General features: G+C 50.7%; 1 protein-coding gene and 1 long non-coding RNA gene across 2 annotated transcripts; both read left to right on the top strand.

Moving 5' to 3' along the window:
* Positions 1 to 3,291: 3,291 nt before the first annotated feature.
* LOC110147977 (uncharacterized) lies at positions 3,292 to 8,537 on the top strand. Its single transcript, XR_002317023.2, has 2 exons — positions 3,292 to 3,898; positions 5,931 to 8,537. It is a non-coding gene; the product is annotated as an uncharacterized lncRNA (long non-coding RNA).
* Positions 8,538 to 9,680: 1,143 nt separating this feature from the next.
* TLCD2 (TLC domain containing 2) lies at positions 9,681 to 15,304 on the top strand. Its single transcript, XM_020909812.2, has 4 exons — positions 9,681 to 10,017; positions 10,221 to 10,303; positions 11,001 to 11,083; positions 11,648 to 15,304. The coding sequence occupies exons 1-4, from the start codon at positions 9,842 to 9,844 to the stop codon at positions 12,098 to 12,100; spliced, it is 795 nt and encodes a 264-aa protein (XP_020765471.1). The 5' UTR covers positions 9,681 to 9,841; the 3' UTR covers positions 12,101 to 15,304.
* The last annotated feature ends 2,275 nt before the right edge of the window (positions 15,305 to 17,579 follow it).

Here is a 17,579-nt window from a genome sequence, read left to right as displayed (position 1 = left end):
TTGGTCTGGGTACCTAAGACCAGAGGAGGGTCTGGAGGTAGTGCCTGCTTCTTGTGTGCAGCGTGATAAGTCGCTTCAGTCATGTCCAACTCTTGGTCACCCCGTGGACATAGCCCTCCAGGGTCCTCTGTCCACAGGATTCTCCAGGCAAGAATACTGGAGTGGGTAGCCATTCCCTTTTCCAGGGGATCTTCCCAACCCGGGGATTGAACCCACGTCTCTTATGACTCCTGCATTGGCAGGCAGGTTCTTTACCACTAGTGCACCTGAGCCTGCTTCTTAGTACCAACAGAATTTTGCAGTCTTCTTTGCTCTGGTTTCAGTTTACTGAGGAGGCATTCCTTTTTCTTTCTGCAAGTTTGTGTGTGCCCTGCCCTCTAGTGGTTTTGGCTTGTAATGCACCAATGACCTTGAGTGTAACTAACATCTCTTCAGAGTTCTTTCCATCCCTTACATTGAGATGTCTTTGCAATACTGAGCACTGGTGTTCTAAAATTCTGGGGTAATGACACCTTCCCCAATTCAAACCCTAAGACCATGATTTTTCAAATATTATGATGTACTTCTGATTGAGACCTCTGGAATCTTAAGTTTTTAACAAGCACTAGGTATTTCTGATGCAGGCAATCTGCAGGCCACATTTTGAAATACAGTGTCCTGTAATAACTCTGTTCCCAAATGCTCCCTGAATCCCAGACCAAGTACCCTTGGGCTTTGGGGGATCTGGAACCAAGTCAGAGACTCTACTTCACCAAACCCCATATTGAGTTTCTCAGAGGTCATGGCTTGGATGGTCAGGGAGGGAGCCTGCAGCAGTTCCAACAGTCAGCCCATGCTGATGGAGCTCAGCTCTTGCCAGTGTGGCAAGGAGAAAAGTGAAGGAAGCTAATGTCTAGTGCACCAACTCTGAGTAAGGTATTGTGCTAGGTGTTTTCAAACATATTCCTTTTTAAAACCCTACAATAAGCCATGATTTTATTATTCATTCAATTTTGTACATGAGGAAGTTGAGGCTCAGAGATGTGAAGTGTATCTTCATCAAGCTTACAGGTGGTAAGAGTTGGAATTTGAATCCAAGTTTGTCTAACTCAGTGGTTCTAAATGGTGGGTGATTTTGGCCCCCAGGGGACATCTGGTCATGTCTGGAGAAGAGATTTTGATTGTCATAAGTGGCAGGTGCGGCGGGGCGGTGTGCTAAAGGCACCTAGTGAACTGAGGATGCCAGTAAACAAGCTACTGTGTACAGGACAGCTCCCACAAGAAATTATCCAGCCCAAAATGTCAATAGTGCTGTGATCAAAAACCCTGGACTCAAAGCCTGTTGCTTTTGCCCTACAGAGTGGCAGGATGGGGATATGGTAAGTTAGAACAAAACAGGAAAGGGCCTATCCCAAGGGTCTTGGGTGAGAAGAAGGGAATAGGACTTCTGTGCTAAGCATAATGGTAAATGGGGGCAGCTGGTGAGATTTCTCTTTCTTCCAAGCTCGGCCAAGACCCTGCTCAGTTTCTCTCAACCTTGCCAAGTCAGTCCTGGGACGTCACACTAAGCTTGTCCTGGAGTGACCCTGACTCCCAGCTCAGGGCTGGGCAAAATATTTACCTGGGTCTTCCAGCACAGAACTTCCTAGCCTAAGCCCCTGGTTCCTGGGGCCTTTGTGCTCCACCTGCGGCCCCTGGGAGGTTCCATATTAGCACCTTTGGTGGGGGCGAGGGGACGGGGAGGTGAAAATAGAAAAAATGGAGCAGTGTAAAAAATGTCTATGGAGAGTAATGGGCAAAGCCAGGAGGATCTCCTTAGCAGGACCCTGTCTGGGGAGGAACCTGAGAGGGAGTAGCGGGGAGCTGGCCTGGGAAGCAGAGTTCTGAAGCAGGGGAGGCTCCTTTCCACAGTCATTTCTCTCCTCCAGGTTTGGTCCGCAGCTTCATGGGACCTTCCCCAGTATCCATTCCTAGAGCACCCACACACCCAGGCAGCCACCATCCTGGGCTTCCCCAGTACTGGCCTCCCAACTAGACCAGGGGAGGGCGGGTCTGCGCTGACTGTGCCGACAGGAAATGCCTCTCGTTCCTCGCTCAGAGCCTCTGAAGACCTAACCAGCAGGCTGGGGGCAGGAGAGGAAGGAGAAGCGGGAGGAAGGAGAAGGGGAGGGTGGGGGAGGGAGAAGATGGGGGAGGGTGGGGGAGGGAGGCAGTCTTGGAGTGAGAGAGGAGAGGAAAGAACGTACAAGCAGGTCCCCCATATTTGGGGTTTCATCTTCCTTTCCTCACCACCCATGGGCGGGGGGGGGGGGGGGGGGGGGCGAGGGCGGAGAAGAAGGGGATAGAGGAGGGCAGAACTGGAGGAGGATGTGGTAACAGCTGATTCGTCCCCTGAGGTCACACTTTCCAACAATCAGCTGTTACCGGGGTGGAAGGCAGGAAGTTTCCTTAAAGGCACAATGTTATGAACACAGGTTCGGCATTCTGGAGCTCATGGGAGCCATAGCAATCCCTCGATGGAGCCCGTCTTTCATACAGAAGGAGCTGCCTCACACTCCAGGCTGTTGCCTTCACCCACAATTGGGAGCTTATGGAAACGTCATGGATCCCTCTCCACACGTTCCTTTTTGATGGTGGTGGAGAGATGGGAGTGATTGAGATGGGATGGACCTCACACTTGCCCCTTTAACGAAGCGGTTCTGCAGCTTTTGCCAAGTCATTGGGTTCTTTTCCGATTATTATTATTATTATTTTGCCCATGTCCCCGCCCCTCTATGCTCTGATTGGCCTCTGGGGAAGGAACAGCCTCCTCATTGGTCTCCACCTCTGAAATCGCTTCCCCTAAGTAGGCCTGAGTCAGTGAAAAGCTTCTGGGGGGGGGCGGGACAGAATGGGGATATCGTGCTGAGGACTGGGTTGCTGGCCAGTTGCACGTTGGCCCGGCCCGTCCCCTAGTTTCCGACCACAAGTCTTCCTTCTACCCTCAGGTGAAGGCTGTGCTATAAATCTTTCGTTGGGAAGCTGCTGCTTGACAGGCTTTGTCTCTCTGTGACTGGGGCAAGACATCTACCAGAAGTTTCCTCTGATTAGGAAGGCCCTCCAGGAGAAGGAGTGGATTAGACCTCTCCAAGAGAAAGCTGAGGCCAGCCGAGGTGGGCAGTCCTCCTCCAAAGCCCCCAGGAGTCCTTATTTCAAAGGAAGAGTCTGTGTGCCCTGGGGCTGATTTCCACCTTCAGTTCTCACTCCTGCAGCCTCTCCTGCTCTTCCTGAGAGAAGCATCGCCTCCAGCAAGAGGTCAGTGAATCCGTTTGGGGGCTGTCTAAAAGAACCACTCACAGCTCCGAGAAGGAGGAGCTGTAGCCCTTTAAGAGTTCGCCGGGATGGATTCAGAGAAGAGTTTAAAAATGCCAACTCACAGAGCGCGCTGGATTCTGGGAACGAGGTGTCAGACCGAGAACTACATAGACCAGTATGCACCGCAAACACACACGCCTCGACTTCCTTCTGCTCTTTAGGGCTCGGGTTTGACGAACCGCCCCTCTGAGCAAGTAGCCTAGAAGCAGGGCTAAGCCACACCTTTTTACCTATTGGCCAGCTCTCGAGTTGGTGGGCGTGGCTTAGCTCTACTCCACTCGGCAAAGGGGTGGCCTCCTTGCCAATCAGAGCTAAGACGTCCAGGGAGGCGGGACCAAGGCGAAGCTCTGGCGCCCCCGAGTGGGTGTAGTCACGCTGCCCAGCAGTGGGCGGTGATTGGCCCTGGGCGGTGCAATCGCAGTTTGTGCGTCACGACGCCGCCAGCTGATCGGAGACTGGAGCCGGTGTGTGCTGGGCGCTGGGAAGAGACAGCGCCGCCGGCCGTGGGGATCGGACGCACTGATTTGCTCCCCTACCCTCAGCACCCCCCCCCACCCAGCACCAGGTGGGTGTGAGCTGGGGTCCCGGCAGCACAGGAGGGACCCGTGCTAACGGGGTAATGGGGGAAAGTAGGGTCCTGACGGCCACACCCTGCCCTTCCGGGGGAGGGGTGAGGGGGCGGCGGGGGTTGGGGCGCTCAGGGAGAGAGGAGCCTTGACTGGCTGGAGTAGTGTGTCAGGAGGTTTAAAGAAGGAGTCTGGGACAGTGATCTTGCGGGAGGTTTCGCGGAGTAGCTGGGAGGAAGACGAGGGGCCAGAGGGCTGGGGGCGGCTAACCTCGGCGCCCTCTGGTCTGAGGATACGGGAGCCGGCCTCCCAGGCTTGAGGAGGATTTGGACGGGGCGGGTAGCGGGGAGGTGCTTTGCCTGTGCCGGCACTCACTGGGTCAGGGCCAGTTGAGCGCCCTGGCAGGGAAGGGGTCTCTGGGCGGGCCAGCCCCTCCTCTCGTTCCCTCCAGGGGATGTTATGTAAGGGGGGAGGGGAGAGGAGTAGGGGGCGGCGGTGCGGGGGCCTTATGCAACCCAAAGGTTAGGGTTTCACCGCGGGTTGGTGGGGGGAGCAGGCAGAAGGAGAGCCTGGAAACTCTAACCTTCCCCCCTCCCCAGCCTAACTGGCCGTCTTGGGCCGAGAGAAGGTCACCTCTGCACCTCCCCCCAGCCTGTCCGGTAGTGGGGCCCCTAGCCCAGGCCTGGCCCTGACCGCCTGGGAAGCCGGCTGGCTGGGTGGGGCGCCTGGGTTAGTCATCACTGGGCTCCCTCTCTCCCCACCTCTCGGCCAACTCTTGGCCCCTCCCCGTGGCCTCTGGCTAGGCTATTGCCCCCACCTCTCTCCGGCCCTAGTTGCAGCCTCCAACTCATTTGGCCTGTCATCCTGGCTGTCAGACTGAGCTAGGAGCTGTCAGGGTGCCAAAGGGTTGATGGAGCAGCTGGTCAGAGGGTCAGTGCCCTGGGCCCACCCCTCCCTGCAGCCAAGGGCACCTGCTTGGCACAGACTCTCAGCAGCAGCTGAGTCCTATGGGCTGAACAGAGCCTGCTCAGGCAGTTAAGAGTGGGAAGGAGTTGAACTGGTCACCTGGGAGAAGGAAGATGCCACAAAGTTCATACCTCCCAAGAGGGTTTTGTAATTTGAAAACCTCCCACCCTAATCTCCCTTTACCCTCTGAGCATAGATATCTAAAGGCAAGACCGCCTTGGCCCCTCACACTGGCATGGACCATGCCCTTCGACAGAGTGTCAGCACAGACCCACCCTCCCAAGCTCGCTGCCTTCAAGCCTGCCACGCCCCCAGCCCCCTCCCTGGGCCATGCTGCAGGGCCCGGCTTTTCCTGCTGATTCATGCGTTGGAACTGTGGGGGCGGGGCTTGGAACTTGGAACAAAGTTCAGACATGGAGGGGCCGGCAGACAGCCTGGAATTCATACCAGATGTACCCGGAATGCGCAAGCGGAATGCCTGGCATTTAAGAGTCCTGGGGAAGCTGCCCAACCACTCTGCCCTACCTCCCTTTCCTCCAGCCTCTGGTCCCCTTTCCTCTCCTCACAGTCCCAGGAACCTCTGCTGACCTTCTTCGAAACCCTAAACCTCCTCCCTTCCTTACTCTTCCCCAGATGTAGGCCCCCCCAAAACTCTTCTTCCTGCTGAATTTCCTGAGACTGAGTCAGTTGCGCTGATCCCTCCCAATTCTGGACCTGAGGTACGCCTTCTCACCTAATACCTGGGTAACTGGTGGAGAGTGTCCAGGCTCCCAGATCCTGCCCTCTCAGTGCTGAGGAGGCTGGAGGCTACCCTGTGATTAGCCAAGGCAACATGGGGTGAGAGCACATCTAGGTTTCTACAGCATTCAGTTCTGGAAAGAGGAGCAAGGAAGTAGGTTCAGAGCTGCCTCTTGTCCCTCATTGGAGGCCCAGGTCAGAGCCAAGAAGCCCTTCATTAGAAGGTTGAACATCCACTGGAGCCGGACTTTGATGGCCAGTGGGACAGTGTCCCTGTGACATGGCCTTGCTCAGGTCTTTCCCATTTTTCTTTCCTTTCCCTTTTAGGAACCTGTGCCTCCCACATCCTCACCTGGCTGAGCCGCAGTAGTTCTTCAGTGGCAAGCTTTATGTCCTGACCCAGCTAAAGCTGCCAGTTGAAGAACTGTTGCCCTCTGCCCCTGGCTTCGAGGAGGAGGAGGAAGAGGAAGAAGAGGAGAAGGAGCTGCTTTCCCCCTCCTCTGGAAGGTGACAGAACTGGGGTTGGGAAGGTCTGAACAGCGAGAGTGATGATACCTTTTGGGGAAGGGAACCCTATTCAGTTGGAGAACCTTGCCCCAGATTGACCCAGCAAGAAAAGTTTCAGATCAGAGACCCTGGCTGAATTGAGGAATAGAGGGCTCTGAGTACCCAAGTATAGTTGGTCTTTGACAGTGGGAAGAAGTGGAGTAAAGAAAACCCTGCCTTCCCCTTTATGCAGGAAGGATCCCCTTTCCTGATCCTCCTTCCTTCCTTGCCCCTCATTCCTTCCTACTGGCCTTTCCAAGTTCAAAAGTAAGTTTCTTCTTCAGGGAAAAGGTCATACTGAGTTGCCCATCTGAGTAGTCATCCCCCTGCTCTTATCTGTTCCCTATATTTCCTTAGTCTGGCCCAGACTCTAAATTCAGGGCTACTCACCTCCACATGGGACCCTTAGGCCTCCTGTGTCAGTTTCTCCACCTGTGAAATGGGGAATCACACAATTGAGTGTGCATGAAGGAATCAGAAGCCCACTTGTGTGGACTCAGAGCCTGGGCTGTCCTCTGCTGTGGGTGGGAACAGAACAGCTTTTCATATAAGCTGTTGCCCTTCCCCCACCCCTGACCAGAACCCCGGGAGCTGGGGCTGGAGGTTGAAGGGAGGAACTAGGGTTAGACCAATGCCAGGAGCTGCTGGGAACTCAAGTCTTGGCATTGACTTCCCACCAAGCAAAGGTGGCTCAGGCTTCCCCTGCCTCCCAGAGCAGGACCACAGCCCTGATGGGTTTCCAGCTACCACTGCTGACTTCCCCCACTTACTCTTCAAGGACAGGGTGTGAGATTCAGCTCAGGCCTGTGCAGGCAGGAAATTCTCCTCTCTAGCAACCAGAAGAGATGGGTTATGAGATGTGACCGCTTTAGGGGCATCAGGCAGAATAAACCTGCCACCCCCAGCTCCTGATCTAATCTCACCCTTGGGCTCATGTTCTGGTGTGTTTCAGCCTTGGCCCAGTCTGTCTGCCTGAAGGTAATCAAGTTCAGGGGTTATTGGAAGCTGTTTGTTCTGTTTGGGAGCAGGAGTTGTGCAGGTAACTGGGTCCTGTTCTCCACTTTTGAGGAACAGTTTTAGGAGAGAGTAGCTCATTGAACCCACCCTCTGCAGCCTAAGCTGGATGTGAGTGGACTGCAATAGAGGAGGGTGGGTAGACTTGAGTCCACTCACAGGCTGCAACAAAGGTTGCTCTGTCCCTGGACATTGCTTCCATCCTTTCTTCCCCTCCTCGCTTCACGGGCCACAGTGTCTTCATCCAGCCTTGGGTACATGGCTCTGCCATCCTCACCCATCATGGAGCAGAAATGAGGAAAAAAAGCCTGGAAACACAGAGGCAGACAGAAGACCAGTGAAGGACCAGGCCTGGAGGGCACAGGGCCCTGTCTGGACATCCTGCAGAGGGGGGCCCATAGGGGCCAGGAGCACCCCCAGGAGGAGGGAGGACAGCCACCCTCCACCGAGGACAAGCTTCCAGCCGTCTACTTCATTCTCCATTGCTCGCCAGTCTTTCTGCCTCCCTCAGAGATGTGGGACCATGTTGAAGCGTCCTTCGCTTCATCCTCCTGCTTCCACCCCTCATCACCATGTAATTTGTCTATAAGCACCCTAGAGGAGCAAGAGCCAGCTGTGAAAGGACATATGCAGAAAATTCATGAAAGAAATCCCGATAGATAAAACCATGGGAAAAGGTGTGCTTTTTTAGTAATTAAAGAAAGGCTGCTATAGCTGGAAGCATTTTTCCTGTAGCAAACTATAAGAGAAAAAATAAGACCCAGTTATTGACAAAGGAGTACTAACACTCTCATACATTGCACACAGGTATACAAATGGGTAGTCTTACTGATGTCAGTTTGGTAATGTGTGCCAAACATCCTAAAAGTTTCATGGCCTTTGATCTAGTAATTCTACATTTGGGAATGTATCCTAAGAATATAATTAAAGATTAGTTATAAGATGTTCATCCCAGCAATGCAGTAGGAAAAATTGAGAACCAACTGTCCGGTTGGGAATTCATTTCTTTTTCTGCTGTAATGAAAATTTGCAAGAGAGGGTTGCTTGAGTAAATTATTATGTATCCACCCAGATGGTGGAACACTGCGCAGCCATTAAAAGTCATGTAGGAGAGCATTTGACTGGAAAGAAAAATGCTCTCTGAATATTAAAAAGGTTATAAAATGGTGTGTATTATGTGATCTCAATTTTGCTTTTTTAAATATGGGTGTGTACTTTATAAGAGTTAAAAGACTGCAGACAAATTGTTAATAATAGTGGTTATCTTTGGATGATGGAATAAAGTCGTAATTTTCCTGTTTGGTTTTCTGTAGTTGCCAGATTTTCTCCATTAATCATGTATGGCTTTCATATAATAAATAAGATTTAAAAGAATCAGTGTAATTTTTAAAACTTCTGGAGTGGTGGGTGTGGAAGAATGAAGGGATCCCCCCAGCCCCGTTCATTTAATGGGGTTTTGGTGGAGGAGGGGAGTTGTGAGAACATTTGTGGGAGCACCTATTGCTTTATGAATTTTATTCTTTGGGAGTAGCTGGAATCCACTCCTTGTATAGGGAACAGCTATTGCTCTGACTTGGTGGCTGCCACCTAAAGAGGTGTAGAGTGGATGGAGTAAAATGGGAAACAGGAAGAACCTGTCACTCTTCAGGAGAGAAAGAGCTCCCTGCCCCCAAAGCTGAAAGCTTCTGTATAATCCTGACAGTCCTGCTTCTGAAAGCAAGATGGGGCTTTTTCCCTTTGACTCTGCCCCAGTCTTGAGGTGACCCTGTGTGACCTCTCTTTGCCTCCTCAGATTGGCAGAGATACTCACTCCTCCCCTAATGGGTACCAAGCCCTGGCGGGGGCGGGGGGGGGGGGGGGGGCGGTGGGGGCTACTTTTCAAGTCTGTGGGGCTGGCTGAATGGTTCCCTTCTTGATGGTAAGGGTCCTCCGGAGAGGTTAGGGGAGGGACTGGTGGGTCTCTCAGAGAAAGGGAGTGTTCCCTATGAGAGGTACCATGTCAAAGGGCAGGACTCCTGGAGTTTACGTGGGGTTGCTGAAATGTGTTCAAGGTGGCTGGAAGGAAGTGAGGTGCCCCTCCGCTCCACAACTGAGACCGGGGTGGGGCGCGGGGCAGAGCGATGGCGAGGTTTATGCCCGTAGGAGTGAGTTTGCCCTGGCCTCTAACTTCAGGGCTAAGTGGGTAGGGCAGGCAGGAGGGCCAGCAGGTGAGAGGTGAGAGCAGGTGAAATAGGTGAAGATTCACATGGCTGGGCCTCTGAGAGTGTCAGGTGAGATTAACAAGCCATTTCCGGATTTGTGGGGACGTGGGGACACCAGAGAGCTTGGGAAGACCCCTGTCGACATCCAGAAAGCCTCCCTAAGCTCCGTTTACGGGTCTGATCCGGGTAAGTCCCCTACCCTCCATCCGCCTCCAGGGCGACACGCGATCGAAGGCTGTGCCTCAAGGGGCGGTGGCCCCACCGCTTCTCCAATCACCGCCCAGCCAAGGGTTGGGGGCGTGGAAGAGATCCGGAAAAGTTAAAGCCGATTTCGAAGGCGGAGCGGGCGGGGGAATCTAGGCACCCAGCCTTGCGGAGAAGCCTGCTCGCAGTCCCCGCAGCGGGGTGTTGGATTCGTCGGGGCTGAGAGCCCGGGAGCCCCAGGGACCGATCCGGACCTAGCCTGCCCGCCAGGCCATGGCGCCCTCTGGGCTCCTCGTCACCGGCGCCTCCTTCGCTGCTTTCCGGGGGCTGCACTGGGGGCTGCAGCTACTGCCCACGCCGGGATCTGCCGCCCAGGACCGTTGGAAGTGGCGGAACACTTGTGTCTCCCTGGTGCACAGCCTGCTTACGGGGGCCGGGGCGCTGCTCGGGTGCGGGACCTAAGAGGTTTCGGAGGCACCGTGGCGAGGGCGAGGGAGGGGGGCAGGTTGGCTGGGATTAAAAGACCCGGGGGCTTCTTTAGAATCCATGCGAGATCTCGAAGAGTCTGAGGCTGGGGTGGGGTTGTGGATGAGTGGGTGCTGTCGATCCGTATCTACACAAACGCTGACCATGGCTCCCCCGTCTCCTCCAGGCTGTCGCTGTACCCTCAGATGTCCGCCGACCCGATTCATGGCCACCCTCCCTGGGCTCTGGTGCTGGTGGCTGTCTCTGTGGGTGAGTCTTAAGGGAAAGCTGGACCAGTTTTGTTGCAGGAAAGGGGACCCCTTCCAGGGCCCGAAACTGGGCTCTTGTCTAACAGTCGGGGAATGAATTGTCCGAGGAGACACATGTGTTGACAAAGCAAGAGATTTTACTGGGAAAGGGCACCCGCGTGGAGAGCAGTAGGTTAAGGGAACCCAGGAGAACTGCTCTTATCACATGGGTTTTATGGCGATGAGATTAGTTTCTAGGTTGTCCTTAGCCAATCATTCTGACTCGGAGTCCTTCCTGGTGGTACATGGCTTGTTCGGCTAAGGTGGATGCCAGAGAGGATTCTGGGAGGTGGTTGGACAGGTGGTGTCTCCTTTTGACCTTTCCCAAACTCTTCTGGTTGGTGGAGGCTTATTAGTTCCCTGTTCCTTACCAGGACCTCCTGTCCTAAAACAACTCACGCAGATGGTTACTATGGTGCCTGGCCAGGGTGGGCGATTTCAATCAGTGTGCTTCCCCTAACAGTTTGGGGCAGGGGACAAACTTCCAGAAGTCATTCCAGGTCTCCTTCTCTCTTCCATTTCTTGATGGAGTGAAATGTTTCTGGCAGCTTTACTGAGAGGAAACTAAAGAGCAGAGAAAGGAGCGGGTGGAGATTCTTTTCAAGACTGGACACTGGCTTGGGGGAGGCCTAACGCCAACCTCCCCTCCTTGCCCACAGGTTATTTCCTGGCAGATGGGATTGACTTGTTCTGGAATCAGACCTTGGGCCAAGCCTGGGAACTTCTTTGTCACCATGTGGTGGTGAGACTTGGCCAGCGGCGAGACAGGGAAGGAGGCATGCCCAGCCTGGGGGTTCCTAGTCTCTCAGCTTTCTGTCCTGTGACTTCCCCCAGTTTCTGACCCCTGCTGGCGCTTAATCCTCCCAACCTTGGGCTGAACTGGGGGGAGGGGATTACTGCTGGCCACAGTTGGAGTCAGCACTGCCCAAGGAGACTGGGTTCCCACAGGTGTCCAGTCTATTGCCGAAACATTGACAATGGAGCTTTAATAAGAAGGTGGAGTCCCAGTACTGGGAGTAGGGATGGGGTGTGAAAGCATAGGAATGCAAATAGTAGGGGACAGACAGCCTGGGGCCAGAGCTGCTCCAATTCAATTCTATGGAAGGGTTGTTACTAGGCTATTCAGGCTCCTAACAGAAGGGTAAACATAAGGTTGGCTTTGTTGGGGGCTGTGTGGGAAGTGCCACAAGATGCTTGGGAACCCTTCTCGAGGACTGGGATGTTGGGACCTGATCATGTTGGGATCTCATGGGTGGTCAGTCATGGAAGGTCCTCTGACCTCTGACCTCTGACTTCGGCTCCCCAGGTAGTGAGCTGCCTCAGCACCGCTGTTCTGTCCGGCCACTACGTGGGCTTCTCTGTGGTGTCTCTGCTCCTGGAGCTCAACTCCACCTGCCTGCACCTACGACAGCTACTGCTGCTCTCTCGCCAGGCCCCATCCCTGGCCTTCAGCGTGACCAGCTGGGCCACCCTGGCCACCCTGGCCCTCTTCCGCCTGGTGCCACTGGGATGGATGAGCCTGTGGCTGTTCCAGCAACGCCACCAGATCCCTCTTGCTCTGGCCATCCTTGGTGGAACTGGACTGGCCACTGTGGGTGTCATGAGCATAAATTTGGGCGTCCACATTTTGGTCCGTGATGTTTTGCGATCTCGGCCCTGCCCACCCATCCTTGGAAACAAGGAAACCAGGGGCACCAGGACAGATTGTGATGGTGAGTCCATCATCAGGGATGATTCCACTCTCAGCCTGAAAGACTGAGCCTCAGGCTCCTCCTCTGCCAGGCCTGGGGGAGGGAAGACCAAGACCAGGAGACGCTGGTCTTCAATGCACTGTCCCCCAGGGACAAGGCCTGGACTGGGTTTTCAGTATCTCAGTTCCTCTTCCAGCTAACTCCTGCATTCCTAGGATCTGAGGAGAAATGCTAATATTCATGGATGGGTGGGAACCTGGGCTACTGTTCACTGAATCCCATCATCAGACAACTGCCCTTTTCAGCAAATTAATTCCAGAGGTACAGTCTGTGCTACCAATAAAGGGTAGTGGGAGGCATGAAGCTGGATGAAACTGCCAACGGGAACAGAGACTCTGCTTTAGCACAGGAACAGATGAGGAAAGTGGAAGTCCTTCTAGGATCAGAAAGAGATCTGGTCAGAAGGGGTGAAGATCAGAGAGAAGAGAGACCTCATCCATGACCAAATTATAGCAGAGGGAGGAGGGTACAACAGGTGCTATGTGTAACCAGTAGGGATGGACATAACAGTTGCCAAGAGACAAGAAACTGGTGATGTTTCTGGTTCTCAAAACCACATTATTCTGTTTGTATTTCAACCTAGTCTGACTGTGTCCAGCATCCTCCTTTTACCTTTTTTTAGTGTCTTTGGACCTTTTCAAAGAAAATGCAGATTCTTAGAGGAATTCTGAGATTCATTAGAGGAATGAGCACTTGTCTAGGTCTGTCTTCTCCAGACTGTACTAAAGTCTAGAGCCATAGCAGGAACTCAACCACCCATTCTGGGTGCCCCGTATAGGATCTTCCCAAGCTCAGGCTTTCATGGAAGAATGAGGTCAGAGGCAGAAGCAAATGAGGTGAGGCTCCCACTTGGATGCAGAAGCATTAAGGAATATCTGACTCTCTTCTGGGATTAATTTGCAAGCTCTCCTTTCTCCTCTGCTGCTTTTACTTTATTTTCTTTTCTTTTTTTTTCTATTGCACAAGACACCTCCCTTCTGCAGGCAGAACATCCAGGTTGTATGAAGTATAAGCAGATGAAGGTTGCAATTCCACTAAACAATGGGAAAGAAATGGATAACCCTTAATTATCCACAGAAAAGATACAGGAGACAAAAGCAAGAGAGAGATAAAAGCAAAAAGCTAAGCTAGAGAGAGACAAAGGGAATGAAAGAAACAGACATAGCCAGATGGAAGGACAGCTAGGAAAAGATTTGTTCCATAGGAGAGACAAAGAGAGGACAAGACACAATCCTTGGCAGAAATTTCAAGAAAGTCTGTTATGGATGGTGAGAAGAACCAAAATCATAGAATTGGTTAAATGGTCATAAAGAAAACAAACAAAATAGAAATAACGGCTGATGGGAAGGGACCCCAATGGCGGAAGATACAGATAGTCTAGATGGTGAAATAAGGTGAGTGAGTGACAAGGAGGAACCACCAGATCCGGGGGAGACAGGTGGTAGTGACTGACAGATTAGCAGAGTGAGAGGAAAGAGGTGGTAATAGAGACCAGCGGGGGACTTCCCTGGTGGTCCAGTGGTTTAAGATTCTGCACTTCCAATGCAGGGGGCATGAGTTCGATCCCTGGTTGGGGAACAAAGATCCCAAATGCTGCATGATGCGACCAAAAAAAGAGAGAGAGAGATGAAGATTAGCAGGGAAGCTGAGAAGCAGAACAGAAGGTAGAGGAAGCAGTCAATGGAAAGATTCATTGACAGAAAAAGCATGCAATATGTTGAGTTGGAGACCGGCAGAAAGACAAAGCACAAACAGCTACAGTGCACAACACAGAGACAAGAACTGCGAGGCAGAGACTGGTAGGATGATGAGAAGTGAGAATAGGAAATGTGGAATGACACAGAAGAATAAGCACAGGGAGTGAAGAGAATAAGAAAAAAGGGGGAAGTGGGGGCAGAACGATGAAATAACCATTCAAAGAAAAAAGCTAGGAAAAAGAGGGAACTTACAGATAGAGGAAAAAACAGAGAGGGGGACAGAGAGAGAGAGGGATTGTGAGATATCCCCATCAAAGAGTCGTTAGAACCAAGGCACAGAGGGGGAAAATGACAAATAGAGACAAGGTGAAACTGCCACAGTTGGAAGTAAGCACAGGCAGAAAATAAAAGCAGAGGGTTTGAATGTAGTCAGACTAAAACCAGAGTTGCAAAGGTGTAGAAATTGAGACAGAGACGTCTTTTTTTTTCTCGGTCATGCCATTTGGCATGCGGGATCTTAGTTCCCTGACTCGGGATCAAACCTGTGCTCTCTGCACTGAGAGAGTGGAGTCTTAACCACTGAACCACAAGGGAAGTCCCAAGACTTAATAAAGTAGTATCTTTAAAACTCAATTGTTATTTTAACCAAATGCCTTGATTAACAAAAACATTGCCTTGAGCTTTCAAAGAAAAATGTGACAAACGATGGGAGGAATCTGTTCACAAACTATGTGTTGATGTCAATACTGGATCATTCCAATCCCTACACCTTTTCTTTTGTTGCTGTCATGAATTCACGGTTCAAGTGAGTTCCCCTCTCGGGAAAAGTTGGTAGTATCTGTGAAGGGTGCCCAAGATGGAGAGAGGAAAAACCATCATAGAGGGAAATATGAGGTGAAAAATGGCTATTCCTATGGGTTAACTCTTAAAACACAGCAAGTGATTGAGCTACTTGGGGTGGGGGGAGGAGCAGGATGTAAGTGGATACCTGAAGAATTTGTGATCACACACAATTTTCCATCACGGTGACCCAGTGAAACTAGGAGGGCGGGACTGGACTGTGATTATAATTGAGTAAGTGAACATCTCATCAACTGGTGTTATATATGCTGTGGACCAGATATAAATGATGTGAATCAAAGAGGCATAGTCAGTTGAGAGCCTAGAAAAGAGAAGCTAAAAAATGCAGAGGTTTGCAGATGCTAAATTTGGTAAAATGAGTTGGGTTGCCATGGTGGAGGTTGGCAGATGCTAAATTTGGTACAATGAGTTGGGTTGCCATGGCGGTGCTCTAGCAGGCCTCACCATGGCCCAGTGAAGTGGTCCTTAAGACTGACTCCATGCTTACCTGGCAGGGGAGATAACATGATCGCAAAGATTGACTCCATGCCCACTGAGCTACTGGCAGATAAATTCTTTGTCCTTTGGCACAGGGGAGAGGATTTCCTGGATGGGAAGCATTGATATTTTATGGTCTCAGAACACTATCCTGATCAAAAATTAATAAACTGCTATGTAAATAAGATCAGTCTTTTGTGAATATGGTGACTTTGAGTCACTTTTCTTGGCTCTTGGTTTATAATGTGATGCTGGCTCATGGAAGCTTTGCTGTAAGAAGATCTCTTGGCACTAACTCTTTAATCTACAAAGCCCTAGATCCTCTACTCTGAAAAAGCGAAACAAATGTCTTCAGTAGAATGGACTTAGAGCAAGAGAAAGGATTCAGACAATTTAGAGTGATTCTCAAATGCCAAGGGTTGAACCCAAAAGAAGCTTTTAGCTAAATTTATCCTGAGTTAACAAGAAAATCAAACAGAAATATCCATAACTGAGTTGTCAAAGCCTTGTTATATGTAAAATCTGGATTTGTTCCGCTGAAGGTTAGGAGCCCTCACTCTGCAGGTGATTACACAAGGGAAGTTATTCTCTAAAGAGCTGCTCCTTCACTGAAGTGCAGTATTTGTTCAGAATCATTAACGAAAGTCACACCATCCTAGGCTGAACATGTGTCATGAGCCTTCCACATGAGGCACCTTTGATACCTTCTCTCATTTAACCCCACACAATAGAGACACATCCTATATACATAAATATATATATATATATATTAATTTCTGGCTGCACTGAGTCTTCGTTGCTGCTTACAGGCCTCCTCTAGTTGCAGTGAGGGGAGGCTACTCTCTAGTGGTGGTGTTCGGGTTTCCCTTGCTGGGGAGCACATATTCTAGGCGCATGTGCTTCAGTAGTTGTAACCTGTGGGCCCTAGAGTTCAGGCTCAGTAGTTGTGGCACATGGGCTTAGTTGCCCTGCATGTGGGATCTTCCCGGACCAGGGATGGAACACATGTCCCCTGAAATGGCAGGCAGATTCTTAGCCATTGTGCCACCAGGAAAGTCACCATCCTGTTTTTCAGGTGAGAAAACCAAGATGGCTTACTCAGGATTACCTAGCTGGCTGGTGACAGGGCCTGGACTCAAGCCCATACATATGTTTGTTTTCTGTTATAGCGCCTGTGTCCAACACCTGCTATTTTTGCCTGCCTAGTTCCTCTGTCCCTAGCCTCTCATTGGGCATGTGACTCAGGGCTAGCCAATCAGAACACAGTATCCTTTTTCCTTGAGATGACCCTGCGACTTGGGCAGAACTATGAGCCTCCACACCTTGCCTTCTGCTAGAACTTTTGGCTGAGATGCATTATGTGCTAACATCATTAGTCCAGGTTGATATAAGATAACTTCCCTGAGCATGAAGCCAAGACAGATAAAAAAGGATTCAAAATATGGAGAGAGATTTCTACCATCATTTAAATATCTGGATCAAGCTCTACCTGAAGCAATAACTCCACCCCCCACCCCCAGACCATTCAGTTACACAACTCTAAAAACTCCCAGATTTGCTTTAGTGAGTATGAACTAATTTTTTTTTCACTTGTAACAGTGAGTCTTTATTAATATATCACCTTCAAGATTATCTTTCCATTTAATTTCTTAATCCTTTTTTATTTGTATTTTATTTATTTTTGGCCATGGCTTTTGGCTTGTGGGACCTTAGTTCCCCAACCAGGGATCTAACCCATGTCCTGGCAGTGAAAGCACCAAGTTCTAACCACTGATCTGCCAGGGAATTCCCTTGCAGAAAATTAAAGCCTAGAAAAGTTAAGTGAGGGGACTTCCCCAGTGATCTAGTGGCTAAGATTCTGTGCTCCCAATGCAGGGGGCCTGAGTTAGATCTCTGGTCAGGGAACTAGACCCCACATGCTGCAACTAAAAGTTTGCACACAGCAACTAAATATCCTGAATGAATGGCCCAACTAAATAAATAAATAAAAATTGTAAAATTACTTAAAAACAAAAAAGAAAAGCAACCTATCCAAGCACACCCAACTACTTTGTGACACAACCAGAAGAATCCAGAGAACATTCTGATACACTATTTTGCCCCTTTCTTTATAGGAAGCCTGAGAAAGGGAGAAACCTGTAGAAAGTTGACAACTGAAGATCAATCAAATCAAACAAATTGCCTCTGAAGTGGTATTTATAAGTCAGGATGCTTCTTCAGCTGGAAAGCCAGACTTCTATTCATCCAGTATGGATTTCTGCACTTTTCAGGAATGCAGTCATTGTGCAGGTCAGAGGTCCATTCCGGCATTCCCCTGACAACACAAATATCACTTAGCTCAGTGTTGAGAGCACGTTCTTCCCCTCCCTCTAACCATGTGAACATCTATTTCTGCTTTATTGACTATCCCAAAGCCTTTGACTATGTGGATCACAGTGAACTGTGGAAAATT

The sequence above is a fragment of the Odocoileus virginianus genome, chromosome 17 (assembly GCF_023699985.2).
Source record: "Odocoileus virginianus isolate 20LAN1187 ecotype Illinois chromosome 17, Ovbor_1.2, whole genome shotgun sequence".
Classification (NCBI taxonomy): Eukaryota; Metazoa; Chordata; class Mammalia; order Artiodactyla; family Cervidae; genus Odocoileus; species Odocoileus virginianus.
The sequence above is the reverse complement of the archived record's forward strand: the minus strand, read 5'-3'. Positions and strand labels throughout refer to the sequence as shown.

Excerpts from the sequence above, each read along its gene's own strand:
- TLCD2 (XM_020909812.2), top strand. The coding sequence starts at position 9,842 with ATGGCGCCCTCTGGGCTCCTCGTCACCGGCGCCTCCTTCGCTGCTTTC. Across the intron at positions 10,304-11,000 it reads GCTGGTGGCTGTCTCTGTGG|GTTATTTCCTGGCAGATGGG; the intron begins GTGAGTCTTAAG and ends CCTTGCCCACAG. Across the intron at positions 11,084-11,647 it reads TTCTTTGTCACCATGTGGTG|GTAGTGAGCTGCCTCAGCAC; the intron begins GTGAGACTTGGC and ends TCGGCTCCCCAG.